At 41.8% G+C, this 23,785-nt stretch overlaps 1 protein-coding gene across 5 annotated transcripts in view; it reads right to left on the minus strand.

Annotated features, from left to right (window-relative positions):
* Positions 1 to 2,448: 2,448 nt before the first annotated feature.
* AFG3L2 (AFG3 like matrix AAA peptidase subunit 2) overlaps positions 2,449 to 23,785 on the minus strand; it is a 67,688-nt gene continuing 46,351 nt past the window's right edge. For 4 of the 5 annotated variants that reach the window (XM_085892646.1, XM_085892642.1, XM_085892644.1 and 1 more), the window contains exons 7-18: positions 23,332 to 23,406; positions 21,690 to 21,814; positions 21,295 to 21,568; positions 21,033 to 21,170; positions 16,791 to 16,944; positions 16,545 to 16,652; positions 16,203 to 16,328; positions 6,051 to 6,161; positions 5,795 to 5,910; positions 5,434 to 5,634; positions 3,450 to 3,644; positions 2,449 to 3,320 (exon numbers count right to left, since the gene is read on the minus strand). In XM_085892646.1, coding sequence (XP_085748772.1) covers positions 3,090 to 3,320; positions 3,450 to 3,644; positions 5,434 to 5,634; positions 5,795 to 5,910; positions 6,051 to 6,161; positions 16,203 to 16,328; positions 16,545 to 16,652; positions 16,791 to 16,944; positions 21,033 to 21,170; positions 21,295 to 21,568; positions 21,690 to 21,814; positions 23,332 to 23,406 — 1,854 coding nt within the window. In that variant the 3' untranslated portion in view covers positions 2,449 to 3,089. The remainder of the gene's footprint in view (positions 3,321 to 3,449; positions 3,645 to 5,433; positions 5,635 to 5,794; positions 5,911 to 6,050; positions 6,162 to 16,202; positions 16,329 to 16,544; positions 16,653 to 16,790; positions 16,945 to 21,032; positions 21,171 to 21,294; positions 21,569 to 21,689; positions 21,815 to 23,331; positions 23,407 to 23,785) is intronic. The other variant, XM_085892643.1, reaches the window with a different exon arrangement.

Here is a 23,785-nt window from a genome sequence, read left to right on the forward strand (position 1 = left end):
ATAACATTATCTTTGACTCCCCTACTTCCTCGGTCTACCCAATTCTCCCCCATTTTTTCTCTGCTAACCCCTCCTTCCAAACCCCTCTCTCCCTCTCTCAAGCTCTCTCTCTATGTGCTATTTTTCATATATCTGGTACAAAATGGATTTCAGACATCATTTTGTTTCCATCTTCACTGTTGTTCTATGGACCGGGCGTAGTGGCGTGCGCCTGTAATCCGGCTACTCAGAGGCTTGGGGTGGAGGATCACTTGAGGACGGGAGCTCCGCACTGGGCCACGCTATGAGAGGGTGTAGGGCAGCCTGGAATCATGGCGAAACCCAATCCTTATCCCTGTGTCGTAAGAGGCGACCAGGGTTGCATCAAGAAGGGCATCCGGCGGAAAACCTATGCCAAATCAGTATGCAAATCATAACGGGTGATCCGCTGTGGTGACCCCTAACGGGAGCAGCCGAAAGACGAACAACTTCACTGTTGTTCTATGCAGAATTAATTTGACAAGAGAGTATCCATCCATCAGGACCATACACTGTGCAGAGCGTTGGTGCTGCCTAAGCAGTGTCCTTAGCTATTGGGCACAATCGTGGACGGGATACCACTCCGACACAGTATACCAGCTTGCTGGCACTCATTTTGCCGACCTCGGAAGGATGACAGGCCAAGTTAACCTCACCTGGTATTAATTCAACAGCTGAGCAGGATTTGAACTCAAGACCCTCAGATCCCAAGCCCACCACCCCAACCATTAAGCCAACGCCAGGCATACAAGACAGTATGAATCATAATCAACGCTCCACCACACGTCTGCCTTCCCTTCATCCACCCCTCCTCGCTCCCCACCCCTTTGTACTCCCATCAGCAAAGTGGAGTGGTATTTACTAGTAAATAAATACATGCACAAAACAAAAGTGTTGAATAAACTTGCTCATTTAAGAGGAATATTTTTTCTTATTTGCATCAAAACACACCTTCTTCGAGTATCCCACTGGATACTGGGGTAAAATGTACCATTGGAGACAGTTCGACACGGTCACCTGTGAGTCACTCTACCCAGCCCCAGTAAAACATTCATTCTTTAACTCTTACTGTACTAAGAATTAGAATTAAATCAGTCATTGTGTGTGTGTGCGCGCATGCGTGCACGCTCCATCATTCTCCTTGCACCACTGAATTTGTCACCGAAGGGGGAGGTGCGAAAATTTAGCAGCGGTAAAGGGACTTTCAGGTCACCCTGAACTGTGCTCGGTCTCTTACCCCAGTAACAGACTACTACTGCTGCTGCTATATCTTTCTGTTGATATGGAAAAGAAACAGATCATTAAGAATGGGACCTTTCACCTTAAATATACCACAAGCTCCTCCAAACTCGTTCAAAGAAACAGCTCAAATATACAGGGCAGATGAAAAACTTTTTTTTTTATGTTGCAACAACATGAACTCGTAACTCTGTCATCTACGTACCCTCAAGTTCAAAAGCAACTTGGGTCTGAAAACCTGATGCGTTCACGACTCCTTGTACTATACCCCAATTAATTTAGAGAAATGGTGAAACTAAAAATAACAACAAACCAATAACAGTTTCAACCAGGAATAATAACTATTCTTGCAGTTTGTGCAAGTCCTTTAGGTGCACAGATAATAACGAGGCCATTTTAGTGTTTTCAATTAGTAATTGTATGCAGGATGGTGATTACACGTCTTCAACTAAAACAAGTATACATTTCCTCCTCACCTTCAGTTTGTTTTGAAGCTAATCTCTCTACTCCCACACTGTGGCCAGATGTGTGTACGTGTGGTCAGGTAATAGAACAGTTAAACGTTCGGGATTGAATCAAGAAATGGATCCAAAGTTGTGAAATAATTCTGCTACAAAAATAATTTGTGTGTCGTACCTTGGGCTGACAGGATGGCCTTGAGGTACGCACACTCTCCTCCAAGCTGTCTATCCTAGATTAGAATCCAGATGGAGCTATAAACTGTCATTGCGGTGTTTCACAAGCAGGGTGATTCATCAACGTGTGCCTGGGCGTCCCGTCTGCTGGTATTGCTGGACGTTAACGATCCCAGGGTGTCCTTTGTGAAGAGTAGACGAGCTATTGCCACCACACTGAACAAATTCCTGCCCTGACTTCCTGTGTTGTTGGAGTGTTGACCTGTCGAGGATCGTAACCCAAGCCAAGAAACTGCTTGGGTAGCACCGATGCTTTGTGCAGAGCATGGTAGATGAGCCAATTCAACAAAATGAAAACAAACCCATACTCCTGAAACAAGTATAACAGATGTGACGACTCCAAAGCAATTACAATGTCCACAACCCTCCTATTATCAATTAGGCTAATCGCCCTGTCTTATACAGCCCCCCCCTCATGCAACCCCCCCCCCCCAAGTACTTTGCCATGTATTTTCTCCTTTTAAACCCCGACAGCAACAAAGCAAAAGTGCAAAACTAAAATCTTTTTACATTTATTCACCTTCTTCAAGACCTTCAAATGACAAAGCAATTTCTTGGAAAAAGGTATTTTTGCAGAAAGATGCCAATAAAAATAGGGAACACGGTGCCTTATTGCACGGCCGCCGTGACGCCGCAAATACACATCATCCACCAACACTTCTCGTTACATTGGACAACACCGATGCCCCTCACCTTTCACTCGTAGCCACTCGATGGGTGCAGCAAGGCTCGATTTTAATGTTCAAGGTAACTTGGCAGCTCGAGACAAGAAAAACTAAGTGTAAAGGCGTTCCACCTCAAGTGCATTGTACTGTGTTTCAGCATCCGGTACTCTAGACAACAAGCCGACAAACACCATCTCCACAATTTGGTAAACAAAGCACAAGCCCAATCTTGACAGTTACCATGCTTTGCTTACCAAGCTATTCCTGGACCCCGAGCTTGATGCAATTCAAAGTTGAACACGAAACATTAAAAATCTTGCCCCTCTGCCATTTTGGTATCGATTTCGAGCAAGAGTCATGCACAAAATACTCAAAAGGAGATGGACAACACTGATTACAAAAACAAAACTGCCAACAGCAAGGACAAAATTTGATTGTTTGTGATTCGTCTTCCACATATTTTACATCAAAATTAGGCCGCTCCGCCTACAGGCTGGGGCTTTTCCTCCTCTCCTTCCAAAACCTCCGGCCGTGTCCGATTCCACTCTCGCATGCCCTCAGGCAGTGTCGTATCCTCGTCCATGGATCCGGTCCCCTCCACAAACTCTTCATACGTTGACTTCTCTGCAAATGGTCTTTGACCAAGTAGTTCAACCATATCCTCCTTCGCCAGCACTTCCTTTTCAAGAAGACGAAGAGCCACCTGAAAAGCCAACAAATCCTATCAACTTCCTGGACATCATCATTTCTCTTTCGTACCCTCAATTCAGAATCATCATTAACCACTCGATTACCCCTCATTCTATTGTGCTCAACCTGCTTCCAGTCTCACCTTCTCTACATCATCCCGATGCTGGGCGAGTAGTTCTTCTGTATGACAGTAGGCTTTGTTTATGAGAACTCGCACCTCCTCATCGATTATCCTGGCCGTTTCTTCGCTGTACGGTTTTTCTAGCACGATTTCACCTTGCCGTGGTGGCTCAAATGAAATCTGTCCGACTCGAGCGCTCATGCCAAACTGTGCCACCTGAGGACAAGAGGAAAATAAATGGAGGGAATGAGGTGGAGAGGAGACAGGAAAAGAGCCCGAATATTATTTAGCACAGCGAGTTCTGCATTTATGCCGACTACCCGCACCTGCGTCAAGGTGCTGTGAGCCTGTGTGTGAATACTATATGCAGTCAACATCACCTAATAACATCCCTGATAATAGCAACTGCCACCGACCAACATTTTTGTTTTTACCAATTGTTTCCTCTTTCCTACTTGGTCACAAACAAACGTCACTCAACAACCAAACAAAGTTTGTGATTCTGTGACTCCCACATCACAAGGTCCCATGCTTTGTTTTGATGGTCTGAGTGAGCTTTCCGTGAGCGAGTTCCTTTTGTTCCCTTGAGTGAGAGCAGCTCGCTGCCCAATATAATCTATTCATCAATCTTGTCTGGTGTCTGCACAGTTCCTGAAATGTCAAAGAAATGACACTATAAAATGTGGAACACAAAATGTGTATTATTCAGTGAAAAACTGATGTAAATTGAATTTTTTTTTTTTGTTAAAGCAGACAAGGGTAACGGATTTCAAGCAACATGTGAGGACCTTCACGACATTTTTGTCAGTTGTACGACTTTTAATCTTGCATTCATAAAACGTACCATGTGGCCTCATCGATCGACTTAGTTTAACATGACAATCAAAAACAATGATGCAAGTCCTCATTGGACATAACCCCCAAATGCACTGATAAAATGGCACGTGTAGATTTCACAATCAACTAATACAATTAATTAATTGATCAACATGTAGGTAGTGCAGATTGGTAAAGTGTGTGTATGTATATATATATATATATATATATATATATATATATATATATATATATATATATATATATATATATATATATATATATATATATATACACACACACACACACACACACACACACACACACACACACACACACACACACACACACACACACACACACACACACACACACACACACACACACACACACACACACACACACACACACACACACACACACACACACACACAAATAATCGATCCCAAAAACATGTACAATCCTGTACTCTTCTTTCCTGTAAATTTTATTTTAAAACTACCAAAATTCAGAAATAAAATCATGTGTCCCATGACTTTTGGTGCCGATCGCAAAATCATTTGACGTACGTCACGCCCAGATATTATTACATACATGTGTCAAATATGAAAGTGTGTCCAGTCATTTTTGTAGAGGCTCCTGATGGACTGATAGTACCCAAAGTATAAGTCCCCAAAGGGGCAGACACCCAGTTGGGGGCTAATAAAGGCTATTTTATGCCTAAAACCTGTTTTGTCTGACTCTGGCAACTCTCGAACACTACCCCACTTCATAAGTAACGTCTGGTTCACAGCTATTTCAAAGCTCGGTTGCTATTATCAAATGACATCGACGTTACTGTTTATCTCAATGTTTTATTAATTAGGTGAAGAGTACAAATTTTTACCGTGCGTGCAATCAAGAGTACAAGCTCATTGGAATGCCTTAGGAACTAAGGGATGAGAGGGAGGGGTGAAGATGGAAGAAGTTTATCAAATACAATCTGGAAGAGACTCATCTTTTGCCTGCCATGCCCAATTACAGTATTTGTCCATTGTCTATAAATGTCCATATAATTCATGTAAAGCTACACTGACACCCACCAATATATTTGACGAGCATTCAATCTATGTACAAGCTCGACTAAGAGCCTTAGTTCACAAGAAATAAATGAAAATAGAATAAAACTTCAATCATAACAATGGGGCACCTGTGAATAGGCACTCTGCGTGATCTTCCTGAGGTCGTCTTGGGCTCCTGTCGTGATCCTCTTGAAGAACATCTGCTCCGAGACTCGCCCGCCTAATGTCATGCACATACGGTCAAAGAGTTGCTCCTGAGAGTACAAAAACTGTTCCCTGGGTAGATACTGTGCATAGCCCAGGCCTTTCCCTCGAGGAATAATAGATACCTAGGTACAGAGAACAGGAAGAAATATGAGTAAACAACAAAGCAAGAGATGCAGCTGGCAGTAACGCAGGGAACAAGGACAACTAGGATGTGCAGATCAGAATGTCCAACGGGTCAAATAAGCAAAGATAATACTGCTGCTGGCTAATATGAGGGATCACCTTCAGCAATGGATCTGCATGCTCCAAAAACCAGCCAGCAACAGCATGCCCAGCCTCGTGGTAAGCCACTGTACGCTTTTCCTCTGGCTGCAACACCTGGGTCTTCTTCTCAAGACCTACAACATAATATTTTTAACACTGTCGAAATCAGAAGAAATGTTAATGCTCGCTAGAATGCATGGGCTTTACACTCCCTCCCAAGCAAATATTCAACAACGGCGATCATTTTTAACCCCCTCCCCCAACCCCATCATACCGGCAATGACCCTCTCAATCGCCTGCTCGAAGTGCTGCTGCCCGACAGAATCCTGAAGATGACGAGCTGCTATAAGAGCCGCTTCATTGCAAGCATTGGCGATGTCAGCTCCTGATGTACAGGCAAAGAGCAATGGTCACATTCTCAAGAAAAGAGCTAATATATATATATATATATATATATATATATATATATATATATATATATATATATATATATATATATATATATATTCATTCATTCACCAGAGAATGGGCCTTATTATGATGGTGCAAGATAATAGGCTACCATCCTATGCAGCTATCTATTTATTATGCATCAACTGGGGTGGTTCGGGGGAAGGAGGGTGTAATGTCGCATATGAACAAATCCCAGTCCTTTCAATATATTTACACCACGCATGAAGCGCAAAGCAGGGTTAAGCAATTTGGTGTGTGTGTGTGTGTGTGTGTGTGTGTGTGTGTGTGTGTGTGTGTGTGTGTGTGTGTGTGTGTGTGTGTGTGTGTTCAAGTCTATGATCGAGGAAGCACTTAATTTAAAATTAATTATATATTTTGAACACTGTAGAACACGAATTGAAACACGAACCTGCAATTTAGAATTTTTCAATTATAATTATGTCATAGATCATGTGGGGTGGCAGCCATATTGGGAAAATAATTTGATGTCTTCTTCTCTGGAACTGCTCACTGTAAAAAAATTACATCATAGCTCACATGGTCTGGCAGTTGTGGAAGAAAAATAATTATATTCATGCACTCTCAATTATAATTGTTGCTGGTGCTTTACAAATCTAATTTTTATGCTATAGTCAAATTGGCTGTCAGTTATGTTTCCCATTACCCAAGAGTCTTTTGACCTAGATATTGATAAAAGGAATGTCTTACTATGAAACAGGGGGTTCTGGTTGATATCAATGCAACTTTTACCATGATTATGTCATTCTCTTTCACCCAGTGGACACATATTGCAGTTTGAGTTATTTTGCCTAATGCTTATCAGCTAACCCTGTAGTTCTCCCCTCCCATTCTTTGAAATGTCAAGTTGTGTATAAGAAGAATTGCTTCAGGCTTATGTTTCAGTGAAGTCCATTCGAATGTTTCAGTGAATCATTCAAAGTTCTTCCTTCGTATATACGAAATTAAAGAGTCTCCTTTGGTATTCTGATCCAACTTGTGGAAATTGAGTTATTTTCCACGACAATTTTGGCACTCCAGATGGGACCTGAACCCCGGCAGGACTGGGAACAGCATCATCAGGCATAACAGCAAGCAAGCAGCCACTTGAGATGTTTGCTCTTACTTCAGATCGGATGCTGCATCTCTCAGCCAAACGGGTAATGTGGTACTTCATTGAAAGGAGAGGTATACAGAGAACCTTTAGTGATCGGCCTGAGAGGATGCTGCGGTTCGAGACCGCTTCAGCCTACGGGGCTGAACAGAGATCAGGGATCTCTTTACGGGGAGTTCGAGTCTCCGCCGTACTTTGAGCGAGTTCGGTACTCGGCTCACTGTGCTGTACTCGGTACAGTAGAGGCAGAGGGGAAAGGCCATCCCCTCTGGCCAAAAGGAGGGTGGTTGGAGTCTCACCTCCGCAAAGAGAGGGTTAATGCCCCTGCTCGCTAAAAAGGTTCAAGTCCCCAAGGGGGAGAACGAATAAGTGTTATGAATGTTTGTTGAGTTACCTGTTTGGATTTCTGTTTGTTCATTGTACTCACTGGAAGTTTGCTTGCTGTGAAACTGTTGCATTGTATTGTGTGGAGGTGTTACGGATTCGTAAATCCTATAGTTTTGTATTAAGGAGTTACCTCTGGACGGATTTGTGAATGCAATGCGATTGGAAATGTGGAGTTTTGTGTTAAGGACGCAAGTTGAGTGTCCCTACCTGGAACTCTTGTATGTTTGTATTTATATCTGATTTGTATGCGCACACATTTGCATTGATCTGCATGTGGTACTAAGTGAATGTTGAAATGGAGTGTATGCGAGTCCAGTAGATTTCACTGGAATAAAACGTGCTCTATTGTGTATTGTGACCTGTCAAGCTTATGGGAATGCATGAGTACGGAAAGTGGAGATAAGGATTGGTCGTCACCGTACACTGTGAAGACTCTGGATGAGGCGAAGTGCACACGCCGATTCCAGAGGAAAAACGATGACAACTGACTCTTCACACGCTGTTGCATCTTTGGCGTGGACACAAATAAGTTGGTATATGCAAGATTGTATTGAAAGACAGAGCCCTAGCATTGTGCTGCGATCTATTTAGAGTGCAGGGCGGATGTCGTTGAAAGTGTTTTAAGACTAGATTGAGAGGCGGTGTGTGTGTGTGTGTGTGTGTGTGTGTGTGTGTGTGTGTGTGTGTGTGTGTGTGTGTGTGTGTGTGTGTGTGTGTGTGTGTGTGTGTGTGTGTGTGTGTGTGTGTGTGTGTGTGTGTGTGTGTGTATTCAATCTTGGTGAAAATCTGAATTCAAAGCGATTGTGAGCTTGATAAGGAACTGAAGATTACTGTACGACTTCATACATGAATGTCTTGTTAAAAATGATATTGCAACAACTAAATAATGAATTAATTGAATGTGGAACTTCAGGCAGAGTTAAAGCAGCCTGGCTGTTTGTGGTTTGGTTACTGGCTCATGATGAGACCACTTTGGCTTGGGGCCACTTGCTTGTTGCTGATAAAAACCAAGGTCACGAATCTCCCTGAACGGGCCAACACTAAACTGGAAGGATAAATGTGTGTTCCCTGCCTTGGATAGATGCTGAAGCAAGTGTTGAAGTTTTATTTAAAAGCCATAGGGATTTTGGATAAATTGTGAAATAACAATTGTGAATGTGGAATATATTTTGAACGTGAAGTCCATTTAGGAGACTCGCTATCGCCAGCATTATGAGACAAAAATAAATTGATGAAAAGTGGGAATTTGCCTCCAATTACTCAGCCCGGCAAGCTGAGGTCTCAAAAGCAGTTCATACTGATAGACAAGATTTATGGGTACTGGAACCCCTCACATTCAATTTATATGCGGATTCAAAGGGGGGGGGGAATAATACCCCAGAGAGGGAAAAAGAAGTCCCCAAAATGCGAGTGCCGTTGTCATTAAAAAAACTCGCGGCTCTCAAGTGTGTGTGTGTGTGTGTGTGTGTGTGTGTGTGTGTGTGTGTGTGTGTGTGTGTGTGTGTGTGTGTGTGTGTGTGTGTGTGTGTGTGTTTTTTTCACCCACAACACAGTTGAAAGGGTGGGGGCTACTGTGTTGAAATGCACATGCGTGTGAGAAAATGTTTCCAAAATTTTGATTTGAATCGTAACCATTGTACTTAAAATGTGATCGAAATATAGAAATGATTGTTTTGGAATGATTTTAAAGTGATTTGATGATGTTTAGCACATAGGGAGATTCACAGATGATGCATGATCCCTCGGATGGACGTTAAACTAGGCGTGCGGTCTTGTGAATGTTAAAGTTAATGAATGACATTGGTTGATGGATGTCAAAGACAAATTCCTGCCAAAACGACTGCTGAGAAGGCAATGAGAGCCCAGTGAAACCCTTTGATCGATTCAGGCAGGCAAAATTAATTGCATATATGAAGCAATGTTACCCCTTACAATGATTGATCTGTTAACCAAGTACATCAACTGGTGAAGAAAATTGGGTTAAAATCGAGACAAAGCTAGTGCTCCTGAGATGGCTAGTGTACAGACTGGCTGTCTGGTGCTCCTTAAACACACAGCTGTTGCAGGCCTTATCAGAACATTCCAATCCTTTGCCTGCCAAGGCCGAGCTTTCTGTACGGGAAGCGGACAGAAAAACATATCTGTTGTCTTTATATAGGCCTCTATCTGTCAGGGTAAATTCGTTAGATTTAATTGGACAATTTTATTTATTGTGACAATGATAGACCATAAAGCTGTTTAAGTGAAATTGGATAAATATTGCACTCAAAAGGTGGAGTTTTAACCTAATGGCCATCAGGAGTAGCTAATCAGGAGAAAGAGGGACCAGTTGGGAGCTAACAGTGGGTATCATGACTCGGACGCTAACAACAGTTCAAATCTCCCATGCATCCCCCACAACAGTCATAAACATTATTTGGGGAAAAGATGGGGAAGGTTCTACCGAGATAGCTACATGTATGGATAGAGTGTTTTGAGCTGCAATTTAAATGCTATTCGCCTGATGACGAAACTTTGACAATTTTTGCACACCTGTTTAAAAACAGAGGTTTAAACTGTATTTATTTGTTTTGATAAAGAAATGGATTTCTATTTAAAAGGTCAGAGGACGTGATTAAATGGCTAGTGTATGTGTGCTGGTTATATTGCAGCATGTTGCTGTTTTGGTGAGAGAGAAGTGGATAAGATGGACAATGTCAGAGATTTAAAATGTTGATGGAATTCTGTATAGTGATGAGAGAGGTTGGTTACACATTATTTTTCCAAGATATTTCAGCTCCATTGACCATGAAAGAAATGGATGCTCATCAGATTTATGAAACAATATTAGCATTTGGTATAAATAAACTGTTTGGAGAAATTTTGTATTTCTTAACCATATTGGCAAGTTTTGTTCCCAAATGTTTCCAAACGGACGCTCTGCAGCCAAAGTCTGGTCTGCAGCTCGGCAACTCGATGTCAAGGCCGAGCGGCGTGGAACTCTTACTATGGGGTAGTTCACAGAGCTGATAGCCCGAGAAAGACTTCCAAAAGAATCACCCTGTGATGACAATGATAGTCATACTACTAGTTAATTAGTGTAATTATAACAACCTAGTTTTGAATTACCAGTGTGCTTTGACCTGTATGGTAATGATGGTATACTCTTATGGTCAATGGGACCAACAAGTGATACTCATGATAATGTTTACATGCACCGGGTTTGTTGTCACATGCATTAACATGGGGAACAGTAAGCAACTAATGGGAGTTGTGTGCGGTAACTTAGTTAATTACTTTCAAACTCAGCTCATTAAAAAAGAAAAGAAAAGGGGACTCATTGAGAACACTGGAGGCACATGATTTTTGTGTTCATTGTGTCTTTTCCTCCATGATAATTCATCATGGTATTCGAACCATCAAGTTTATTTTGGTTATAATTAATATCAACTTTTGGTTTGAGATTACAAATTGAGAAACCTTTTATCATACAAGTCTCGTAATCCTAATTTAAATGTATTGAGGTCTTCAAGTGACAGTATTCTCCAAATTTGATTTTCTAACTTCTCCTTGAATGGATCGAAATTTGCGGAGTAATTTGAGTCCGTATCTTTAAACCAGTAACTTGGGACACATGTGAATGATTGGTTATATCACAGTAAGGTTATTGATAACTTGTAGTAATTGATTGATATATTGTCAATCACTGTAGCTATGGACCTTGTTGATCTGTTAATTGAGGGGAGGGAAAAGTTACTGAGAATTGAATCGAGATAGTATATTAAGTTGAGGTACTTACAAAATATTGAAAGAGGGTCTCTGTTATTTAATTGATCGACAGATTGGTCAACATTACATATTAGGAATCATAAGTTAACTGCAAGGGAAAAATCAAGATATGAAGAAAAGCAGCATGGTATTTACATAACCATAATGCAGAATGGCTGGAAGAATGGCTAGACCAACAGCAATTATGAAATCAATTAATTGAATTAGGAATTGTACCATGTACTGTAAATGCTTCCGTATATTGTGGGGAAAAACCCAAAAAGGATAAACAAGAATTATGTGGAGTACAGAAGGCATTACCATGTGAAATGAATGTTAAATTGGTCAGTGTAAGAATTATATTATTGAAAATAGTGCGATGACGCCACAAGCCAATTTAAATATTACCTGTTTTATTCATTTTCTGAATAATTGGGCAAGTGCATGATTTTTATTAAGTGGTACTTCTTGTACGTTTACTTAAGTAAGTTGAGGTATTTCTAACACTGACTTGACCATCTTTCATCAGCATGGAAGTGCAAAGTTAGCTGGGAAAATAAATAATGGCAGTTGCTCTGGAACTGCTTGTGAATGAAACTGTGGATTGTTTAGCAGATAATGATTGCAAATGTTAAAATGGTAACTGTGCAAAATCGAATCGCTTTGAATTCGGTACTTGCTCAAAAAAGAAAGGGGAGCCCGTCCTCTTGTTGGGTTTGAGTGTTGTACTTATCGCTCAGACAAATTAAAATACATTGAAGAAGAAGTAGCTAACTTTCATAATTATTGTACAGATGATGGAATATTTTTCTTGACTAGAAGGGATTTTTTTTTTTTTTAAGGATGGTGAAGATAATTGTCGATTGCAAATTGGAACCCTGATAAAGACTGTTGCCCTTTCTTCATGGAAATAGCAAATGAGATTAATGTTTTTGAGTGTACATACAACTGAGATTTCTGTATATTTTAGCATGTCGTTTTGGTGCGAAAAACAAGGAAAGGAAAGGGATAAAATTTTTATACAACATATAATGCAAGTTAAATGCTTCTATAAGAACCTTTGTCAGTCTTATTGAAATACATGAGCCCATGATGTTTATGGATTTGTGTTTGATCGATGCTTGACTTTGATTTTGTTTGTTACGGAGTGTTGAGAGCAGTTGAACTATGCAGTGTACAATATCATCTCATGAAGCTTTGGAAGAACTTCCACCGAAAGATTGGATTATGGGGAGAACCCAGATTTGGGTGATTGGGCATTCAACACGTGATCATGACACTACCCCCTTCCTGAGGAGATAAGATGAGCATGTTAGAGAAAAGGGGAAAGAAAAGAAAAACCCACTGAAGAGAGGGTTGGACAAGTCAAACCACAGCAAGGCAAAGACTTGACGTAACCGTTGCATGGTGCCTGCCTGGATGAATGGCTTCAACCACACTCGCAAATTGCTGCTCTGCAGATACATCGTGAAATCGCTGTGGTCGCACAATGCACAACGAAGGCCCTGAAGGTCCACACGGCAAGTCATCTGCAACATGTGTTCAATGGTGGGGGTGGGGCTCTGCAGCTATCACAGCTGCCTCCAACGTGCACAGCTCGCTTGGTGAATCAAACCTGATTGCACAAACTGCTGCTACGAGGCCACAAACTCTGCTGGGGCTGGATCTCTGGGTCACCTCTCGAGTCCTTTTCGTCTCCTTCAACCCAGTGTTGGGCCCAAGCTCGTACCTGCCAAGATCTACCTTCTCTGCAGCTCAAGGAGTGCCTCGACTGTTTCCCATTGGGTGCTGCTCTATCTACACCCTGACCTGCTTATCTTCTGGCCTCGTGTAGCATGTCTTTTCGATTTGTGACACCTGCTGACGAACAGGCCATTAATTAAATGGAAACACACTCACTAACCTGGCGGGGACACTATTGAAATGATCGTCATCCAGCATTCTTGTCCTATGAGCACTTGCTGCCATTTTTGATTGAACTTGTGTAACAGATATCTTTTCTCCTCCAGGAATGGGGTATGGTGATCATGTGTAATATAATTATTCAAATTTTCCTGATATGGAAAAAAAGGGGGGAATGTGGAAGAAAAATAATTATATTCATGTCCTCTCAATTATAATTGTTGCTGGTGCTTTATAAATCTAATTTTTATGCTATAGTCGAATTGGCTGTCAGTTATGTTACCCTTTACCCAAGAGTCTTTTGACCTAAATATTGATAAAAGGAATGTCTTACTATGAAACAAGGTGACATGGTTGACATCACTGCAACTTTTGCCATGATTATGTCATTCTCTTTCACCCAGTGGACACGTATTGCAGTTTAAGTTATTTTGCCTAATGCTTATCAGCTAACCCTGTAGTTCTCCCCTCCCATTCTTTGGAATGTCAAGTTGTGTATAAGAAGAATTGCTTCGGGCTTATGTTTCAGTGAAGTCCATTCGAATGTTTCAGTGAATCAATCATTCAATGTTCTTCCTCCGTATATACGAAATTAAAGATTCTCCTTTGGTATGCTGATCGAACTTGTGGAAACCGAGTTATTTTCCACCACACAGTCATCTTGGATTTACCTTAAAACCTTCAAAAATCTTCTCCAGAACGTCTGAACAGATTGAGGGGAAACTTCACAGACGTGTTCCTCATGACTTGGGGATACTTGGGTGATAAAAATTAACTGATAGGTCAATAATGTTTTCTCTGGAACCGCTTATCCAATCAAAGTGAAATTTGGCAAATATCATCTACCATCATTGCTATATACACTGTGGAAATGATGATGTCATAGGTCATGCGGTGTGGCAGCCATTTTGGATAGAAAAACAAACCTTATCCGATCAAGACGAAACTTCACACATGTGATGCTCTACCCAATCGTGGGCAGACTGCAAATTTTCAATGCCATAGGTCAAGTAGTGTGGTAGTCATGTTCGTTTGAAAACCGAAACTATAAAACCCGTTTTCTCCGCAACTGCTTAGCAAATCAATATGAATTTCATCGCATTGCATAGAGCAAGGGGAGTGGATCATAACTGCAAAGCTTCAAATCGAGAGAAAAAGCGGTTTCCGAAATATAATTTTTTTTATTTGTTTTCCGTGAAACCAATGTGGCCACGCCGTTCCCTCCAGCCACACAGAAATCGTGGCTGTATTTTTCTCTTCACACAAATACGTTTCGAGGACTCATGCACATTTGAAGACTGAACACTGCGTCTTCTATCATAAAATAAACCTACTCTTTCGAGGAAAGAAACGTACGATTTGATTTCAACTCAAACGAGGTAATGCATGTTTTGTGTGCAACGATCGTGGCAGCGGTCTAATATACACCGCCCAATGAAGGTACGTTAATTTTCGCAGAGGAACGAAAATCGTAGCTTTTCATTAAAAAGACTTTGTTTTCGTCCGACTTTTAAAAGCTTATAAACAAATTAATAGATACATAATGCAAGTTTAATGTGAAGTGAGTAAACATTAACATCGGCTTGGTCATGAAAGCTTAATATAAATATACACCGCCCAATATCGGTAAGTGAATTCTCATGTTATTCAGAGGAAGGAAAATCGTGCTTTCAATTATAAAATTTTCCTTCAGGAGCTGATAACAAAGGCCCATCATGCTGCAAGATGCGAGGAGTGCTCGCGGGACCCAGGAAAAAATTTTTCCCCACGGGAGGCAATGACAAAGGCCTGACATACTGCGAGATGCACATGGTGCTCGTGGGACACCCTAAGGAGCTGCGAAACCATCGAACGGCTTGTGTGCATGGAAAGAGTGAGAGTGAGAAAACTGCATGGTATAAAAAAAGAAAAGGAGAAAAAAAAAAAACGTGGAGTGGATCGTGTGAATGAGTGGTGTGCGAAACACGGCGGGATAGCTCGTGTGCATAAGTGGTGTGAAATCTGTGGGACGTGTATGGAGATGGTTGTAGAAAGTCCCACATTGCAAAAGTTTGGTGGAAAGATGTGGACACTAACTACCTACAGCATATCCGATAAGCTTCATAGTCAGCACAGACCATGCCAATTTAAAATATATACATTTCATTACACTCCTTTGAGCTGTCCAATTTGGATTCAGTACTTCAGACTGTCACACTGGTGCTTCACAAGCAGAGTATTACATTTGAGTACGGGACATCCCTCTTCTTGAAGTGCTGCTTCTTTTGGCAGGTTCATGGTTTTCATAGGAGCCACCTTTCTCTGTTTGTGAATCACATTTTCAGATTTTTGAATCTGTCTTCATCTTTCATCCAATCTCACATCATCATTCTGCCTTTCTTTCTCTGCTTCTTTCCTACAAACCTACCTTAGATCAGGTGGGATTGTAAGCAACATTGTAAAAGTCTTTACAGTGCTTTTGAAAAAATAAAATATTTAAAAAAAAAATTTTAAAAACAGGCGACCATTGTGCACTGGTACCCTGACCGGGTTGAGGACTGCTTCAGTAACACCCCTGTGATCGAGTAGTGACCTGTCCAGGTCACATTCCTAGATATGAAATGTTTGTCACTTCATTTTTGGCTGACAAATATTTTGCACTCAAAATGGCTAGATCCATTCCTAACATGTGTGCGAATCCTCAAATGACCACAGCATTGACATCAAGCCTGTTTAATGTGGAAAAAATATTTTTGCAATTACTTCAAATTTAGAAGAAACAGGAATACGAGATCTTCGGGATGATTTAGGTGACCATAAAGGATGTAAAAGTAAAGTGAGACATACCTGTGAAACCAGGGGTATGAGCGGCAAGTTTACGAGCAAGTCCATCACGATCAAGTTCCCTTAAAAGCTTCAAGGGCTTCAAATGGACACGGAAAATGGAAGCACGACCCTTGATGTCCGGCGCACCTGCACAGGAAATTACCCTTTCACGACAGATGATGACCGTCAAGCTGTTTCCAAACAAATATGTTACGGTCAAAACAGCTTCTACAAGATTACCAACAATGGTATTATCTCAACAAGCAATCATTAACTGATAACCATGTCAGTATGTAGAGGCCTTCCTGTTAACTCCAGATCACACTGTGATTCCTCAGATTGAACCAATGACAAAATCCTCACCAATATAGATTTGCCTGTCAAAGCGACCAGGCCGCAAGAGTGCGGGATCCAGGATGTCTGGTCTGTTCGTCCCAGCCAGGATCACCACGTTGGTTGTTGTGTTAAAACCTATGCAGCACAATATATGTTACAAGAAGGCCCGATATCCACCGGGATGTTAATATTTTCCTGGGCCCAAAATGAATGATTGAAAGAATAGGATTGAGAAATTAATGCAAGGGAGGAAAAAGGGTTGGTTGGGCTTGCCATCCATTTCCACAAGCAGTTGGTTCAGCGTATTCTCCTGTTCGCTCTGACCGCCAAAGTTTCCCCTCCCCCGCTTCCTGCCAACAGCGTCGATCTCGTCGATGAACAAGATGCATGGAGCGTTCTTCCTCGCCAACACGAACATGTCACGCACCTGACATACATACGCAAGCACATGTAGATGCACTCAAGCAAGAACCCACAAACAGAAGCAATAAGTGAAGATCAATTGGATCATTATCATTACCAAACACCTCAGCACCTTTCCATTTTCACAAGATTCAGGCTCGATTCAATAAGGTAAGTGCACTTATGTAGTTCGACCAACAGCGAAAAATTTATCATCATCATCATCATTCAGTCAATCATATTTAATGATTATGAAAATATCATTTTTCCCCTCAGCTCAAAATTTCTCCAAAGCCGATCAATCAAATTATCAATAACTAGAAAGGCACTCTGCGACGTCGCCAGATCTACCTCTGCCCACATCATTACATCATTCTACATACTTTTACGATCATCGATGGCATCCGTTCATCTACGCAAGATGGAGGATAAGCAGCACTTCTTGGTGAGGTCAGTCATGTGTTGTGTTGTGTTGCACTTCCGTTGGTGACTGTACATAGACCGATTTGGGAGCGATAGAGTCTACCACAGGTGCCGCGTTTGAAGTAGTTGGCGTGGTTGTCGTCTCCTGCAGTTGTGGGATGTTGTTGTTTGTGGCAACAACATCTTTTGTGCAGCTGCTCCAGCCACTGGTCATCATGATGGCTTAAACCCAGCCCATAATTGATTTTGCCATTTGCCTCTGGAGTTAGCTACAGTTTCCCACATGTCAAAAATGATGTGCAGGGCTTTCATATCCCGCTTAAAGACATCCATATACCTCAGCTTCAGGTGCCATTTTGGTTGTTTGGTTCCAGCCATCTCCCCATATAGGGTATCCTTTGGGATACGTCCATCTTCCATCCTGTGCACATTCCCAAGCCATCAAAGTTGTCCTTGCTTATGAGTGAAAGGATGCTTGGCAGATTTGCCGGCGAGAGGACTTCTGCATTTGTGCATCTGTCCTTCCACTTGATGCCAAGGATGCTTCATAGACAGCGAAGATGGAAATTGTTAAGTCTCCGTTCTTGACAGCTGTAAGCCGTCCATGTTTCACAGCCATAAAGTAGGGTGCTAATCATGCATGCTTTATCGATCAGCATCTTGGTTCTGAGGGTCAGCTTGCTGTTCTTCCATGCTCTTTTTGTTAGACAATCAAAGGTGGTGGCTGCCTTCCCAATGCGTACGTTCAGTTCATTGTCAAGAGACAGGTTGTTTGTTAGTCACTATAGACCCGAGATAACTGAATTTGCTCACCACTTCGAGCAGAGTATTGTTTAGTGTAATCTGGGGATGGGTTGTGATACCTTGTCTCCATCACCACAGTTTTCTTGACACTGATGGTGAGAGAGAACATCATGCACACATGACAGAGACAATCATTTTGTTTCTGAAGCTGGTGTTCTGTGTGGGTCACTGGTGCAGCATCATCGGCATAGAGAAGTTCTCTGATCAGGACATGCCACACTTTTGTCTTTGTTCTTAATCTTGATAGGTCATACACCTTGCCATCTGTCCTGGTGTAAGGTAGATTCCTTCCGTGTCTACAGGGAAGGAGTACCTCAGAAGTAACGAGAAGAAAATACCACACAGAGTTGGAGCCAGGACACAGCCCTGCTTCACTCCATTTTGAATCTCAAAACTTTCTGAGGTGAATCCATCAAACTGTATTTTGCCGTGCATGTTTTCGTGAAAAGAATGGATGAGACCGAGAAGCTCGAGGAGACAGACAATTCGTTCTAACACCTTGTATAACCCCATTCTGCCGACAGTGGCAAAAGCTTTTGTGATATCCACGAAAGCAAGGTAGAGTGGTGTGTTCTGTTCCCTACACTTCTCTTGAAGCTGAAGAAGGGAGAAGATCATGTTCACAGTGGATCTGCCTGCTTGGAAACCACATTGTGCCAAGTATGATTTAAATCCCTGAACCAAGATTCAAAATATTAAATAATTCTGGCTGCCAGACCATGCGAACTATTAATTATTCATGAACACCCTGGTGTACTCAAGGCTTTGGGAACATGTGGGTGAAGTTTCTTCTCGATCTGTCAAGTCGTTCTGGTGATGATTTTTAAAGGTTTATTCTTCACACACATCATAGCTGCCAAACCATGTGGCCAATGACATCATAGGTGGAGAACTTTTTTGTTCCTCAGGGATAGGCGATCAAACCTGTAAAGTTTCGCCTCGATCTGTTCAGCCTTTTCAGACAGAATGATTTTTGAAGGCTTTTATGTGAAACAAAACAAAATATTATATGGCTGCCGAACCACATGACCGATGATGTCATCAATTTTTTCCCTTCATACAATTTAGCCCGAGATAACCCTCAAAAATTTTCATACTGATCAGAACGAAGCCACCGATGACACCATCATTAATAATAAAAAAGAAGTCACATTTCCCATGGGGAGTACTTGACATGTGCCAAGTTTACATTTTTTTTTCCATGGAGCGGTTTCAGAGATACAAAGGTCCAATGTTTTTCCATTTTTCCCCAACATGGCTGCCACACCATGTGACCGATGACATCATAATTATAATTAAAACAATCTACATAAGTAGTCTCACCTATGGTGAAAATTTTGTGGCAATCAGATAAGTGGTTGCAGAGAAAACTATCACGGATGGACTGACGGACGAACGTACAACCCAAAAACATAATGCCTCCGGCGACTTCATCAGCGGTGGCATCAAAATCTCTCGTCTTTCGGCCAGGTCAAACGTGATTAAGAAACATCCCAACATCAATAATCTTAGGAATCTCCTTCCATGCAAAGCAAGATTTAATGTGGCATGGCAAGGGTTAACTTGCAATGCAAAAAAAAAAAATTACCCCTGTGTGGAAGTGAGGTCATCTCTATAATACCACAAGTTCTCAATGTTCAGTTATAGCCAAAGACTAGTGCGCAGTTCTACTGCGCAGCTCGACTGTGCAGTTTGGTTAAAGGTGACTCGGCATTTTGGCGCGCGCACGAAATTATATTTTGAAAATAAATGCCAACGTTTACATTTCGGGTTTTGAAACTTTTGCACCTTCGGCGGAAAATGTATAAATATAAAAGGCTAAAAATGTGTTTTATATTTATATTTCATTCCTCCTTCCTTCCTTGCGAATCGCATCGGCGTTTTTGGTCATCTTCCAGATCACGTGATGATCAAACGGGAAGGAAATTCAAAAATCTGTCTGGTTAGATACAAGATAATATTTTTTACTATCATAATCAATAAAAAGTTGTCGAATATCTTGTAGAATGGCAGATTAGATAGGTTTTGAAAATGGCGATTTTTATAACTTACGTGACCTCGTCCCTGACCTTGAACCTGGACAAAAGTTGTATCATTGTGCAACACTCATCGACCTCTACCCACATACTAAGTTTCATCAAGATCGGAAAGAAAAATTGACGGACAGACATTTGGTCCGGCTTTATTAGATCATCTCGGTAGAGATGACCTAAAAAAGGACAGACAAAGGCAGAGACCTTGTTGGCCCAAAAGATGAATCACATCTACATCAACGTCATCCATTAAAGTTGTATGCACGCAATTTTATGTGTTACATTTCTTATATTATCCTTAAAGCAATGAATTTGAACAAATGCATTTGAAACAATTCCATGCAGTTGATGATGGAAGCTGATTGTAAATGATTTGCATGAATGGCACAACTTACAAATCCTGTCGTCATATTCAATAACCATAATGACTGTGTATAAATTATTATAAATGCAGATAATAAAAACAGGAACAGATAATGACAGAAGAAAACTACAAGGGCACTCGGTGGAGCGCATACCTCCACCACACTGAACAGTTTACATTTTGTATCCCACTGATAGGCCAGATCTGCATCTGGACCTGAACCAAAATCGAATCTGCTGGTTCTTGTCACCTACCAAACTCATCCACCAAGTTTTGCCATAATCTGTCCATAACGTTTTGAGATATTGTGCTCTATATTGTTTTTGGCGATATCCCTCAAATGGTAAAGAATCACTTGAAAAATTATAGTATCCGGATCCAGTACGTGGGTGGGGTAAAATGTCAATTCATTGCCCCTTCCCCTTCTCCAAAACCATGATACAAACAAAGACTTTGCCAGAAAGAGTGCACTTTCAAAGTTATACCTACCCGTGCTGGGCCAACACCAACAAACATCTCCAGGAATTCTGATCCATTGACCGTGATAAAAGGGACATTTGCTTCGCCCGCTGTTGCCTTTGCCAGCAAAGTCTTTCCTGTGCCTGGTGGTCCAGTCAGTATTGCTCCCTGAAATTTAGATGCATTTTGAGCTCACAAGTCATACTTCATAAATTGACACCAAAATGTAACATTTGCACTGGGGAGATGGGAGTGAGAGAAGGAAAGAGATCCAGTGCCTAGTTGTTCTCACCTTTGGAATCTTGGCCCCCAGGTCCTGGTATTGCTTTGGATGCTTGAGAAAATTCACAAACTCCATTATTTCCAATTTGGCCTCCTCACAGCCTGCTACATCAGAGAACTTCACATCTATCTCATCACGCAGAACCTTGGCTGTAGTCTCTCCAACGCTGAACAGGCCACGAATTCCACGGCCACCACGGCCACCACCACTGGCTGAACGTCGCAAGGCGTAAAGCATAAATGCTACAAGTAACACCGTTGGAAGTATACTTAGTAAAGAGGAGCTAGGGAGGGGTTGGTGGATAGGGCAAAACAGCGACAGAATGATTTGGAAGAAAAGAGGAGGAAATATGAATCGATGTAAAAGCGGGTGAAGTTGTAGACCGGTGATGGCTCCAAACTCACCCATCACTCTCCGTTGTATAGACGACAGACACGCGATTCTCGGGATTAATATCTAGTTCCTGCTGGATAGCTTCCAGGTTTCTCTCAAATGAGTCAACGCTGCCAATGTTGAACCACACATAGCCCTGCACACCCCACAGGAACATAATAGCAATCTCGTTATAAACTATATATATATATATATATATATATATATATATATATATATATATATATATATATATATATATATATAGTTACGGCTGTGGAAATTCGCAGAACACCATAAAGGTCCTGAGTTCAGTTAGATCGATAAGTCTGTGTTCAGTTAGATTTCCCCACCGTTGTTTAATGGGGTTTATTCGTGTCACAGGGCTGTGATCTTTGAGATAGCCGTTTTTCTTTCACTATCGTTATTTTGGACCAACGACATTTCAAACACCACAACCAACTTCACAACAACCACGATTGCCTCAACCACCAACCACAGCCAAACCACCACCACCAACGTCGCTCTCAAACAACCGCTTCAGATCCACCGTCCTCCCACCACAACAACCACACGCGCCTCTCAACAAACCACGCCATCCTCATCACCTCAACCACAATGCCAACCACAATTACGCCAATCACCTAACCACCTTCCCCGCTACGCCAACTACCAATCCCCTTCTCCACAAACCAAATCGCAACCCACTCCACTTGTAAACGTCGCGACTCGCCCATCAAGGCACCACGGGGGTGTAGGTAACCTGCAACGGTCTCGTGGGGCCCGTTCGGTCACTAAGGCTCCACGGTATAAAAGGTCTACGGATCCTGTCTGACTCCCTTGTCTTTGAGGGTAGTCTTTTCTTTTCTTTTGAATGAATGCTGGTGGCACCATCTACAAGTAGAACTGTGTAAGTGCTGTACATTGATAATTGCTTATAGTCGGTTGTAGTGCTTTCGTTGTCTGTATACGTGTTCGCATTGCTTACTGCATGCGCGTTTAGTATTCCCTGTATACGTGCGTCATAGTAAATAAATGTGCTTGGTTAAATGTACCCCATTCGTTGTGTCCTCTTTCCCCTATTGGAATACCATCTTGCACTGCGGAATAGTAATTGGGCTTTAAACAGCCGGTAAATAGAATCGGATCCAGCGAGGTTGGGCGATAATACCCGCTCGGTTATCACTGAAGAACGGAACGGACCGCTTGAGCGGTTCGTGTCCAAGCCGACCTGTGTCGAGGTACGGTCTCCCAGTGGGCTACCTGCACGAGTACTTAGGTATATCGATATTCGGCGATTGACCCTATTTTGCGCGGATAGAAAATTGGCTAGGCCGTGGTGGGATTAAGAACCCACCCGTGACAGGGTTCTGGCGTTGTTCCGGAAGGTCACGACTGAATTGTCCGTCCGGTGGGCGACGCGGCTGCTATTAAAAAAACACGGTCGATTGCACGCCGGTGGGTGCGAATTCGTAACAATATATATATATATATATATATCATACTTAAGAAAATGGGGTTCTGACCTTGACCTCCAGCAGCATAAGCAAGTCAACATCTTATTCAGAATATTGGTTTTGATTAAATGTGAAAATCTAATTCGAAGTATCATTAAGCATGGTGCAGATCAGACCAATGAGCTTTTGCTCTGCTGATTACTGATGTCTTACTTACCCCCTGGGGGAGAGAACGACCAGGTAATGTAACCACTCGAACGTAGTGCTTGTTGACAACTTCCAGCCGGTCCACCTAAGGTTGGGGTCAAAAAATACAAGTCAGTTACACTTTAGTTGATGACAAAATAACTTTTTCTTGTTTTCTATGCAAGTCAAGGCTGTCACCTCTGTTTGTTCGCTAGGTGTTGGTGCAGAAGTAAACATAAAACAACACAAAGTAGCAAATCAACAGATTGACAGTTGAATTGAGGACAAAAAAACCCTGCACAGACTCACCCAGGATGTAAAAATAATTTGCAGGCACATAAAGGGGTAGGGAATCAATGAGTCGAGAAAAGCTTTGAAGCAGGTATCGCAGACACAATGAGGTGGCAAATGGGTAGCAATCTTACAGGTTATTGTAAGACTCAAAGTTAAAAGTACAAGGTGTGAAATCAGATATCTACGATATA

The sequence above is a fragment of the Eptatretus burgeri genome, chromosome 8 (genome assembly GCF_056783735.1).
Source record: "Eptatretus burgeri isolate ZD-2024b chromosome 8, Ebu_testis_v1, whole genome shotgun sequence".
Classification (NCBI taxonomy): Eukaryota; Metazoa; Chordata; class Myxini; order Myxiniformes; family Myxinidae; genus Eptatretus; species Eptatretus burgeri.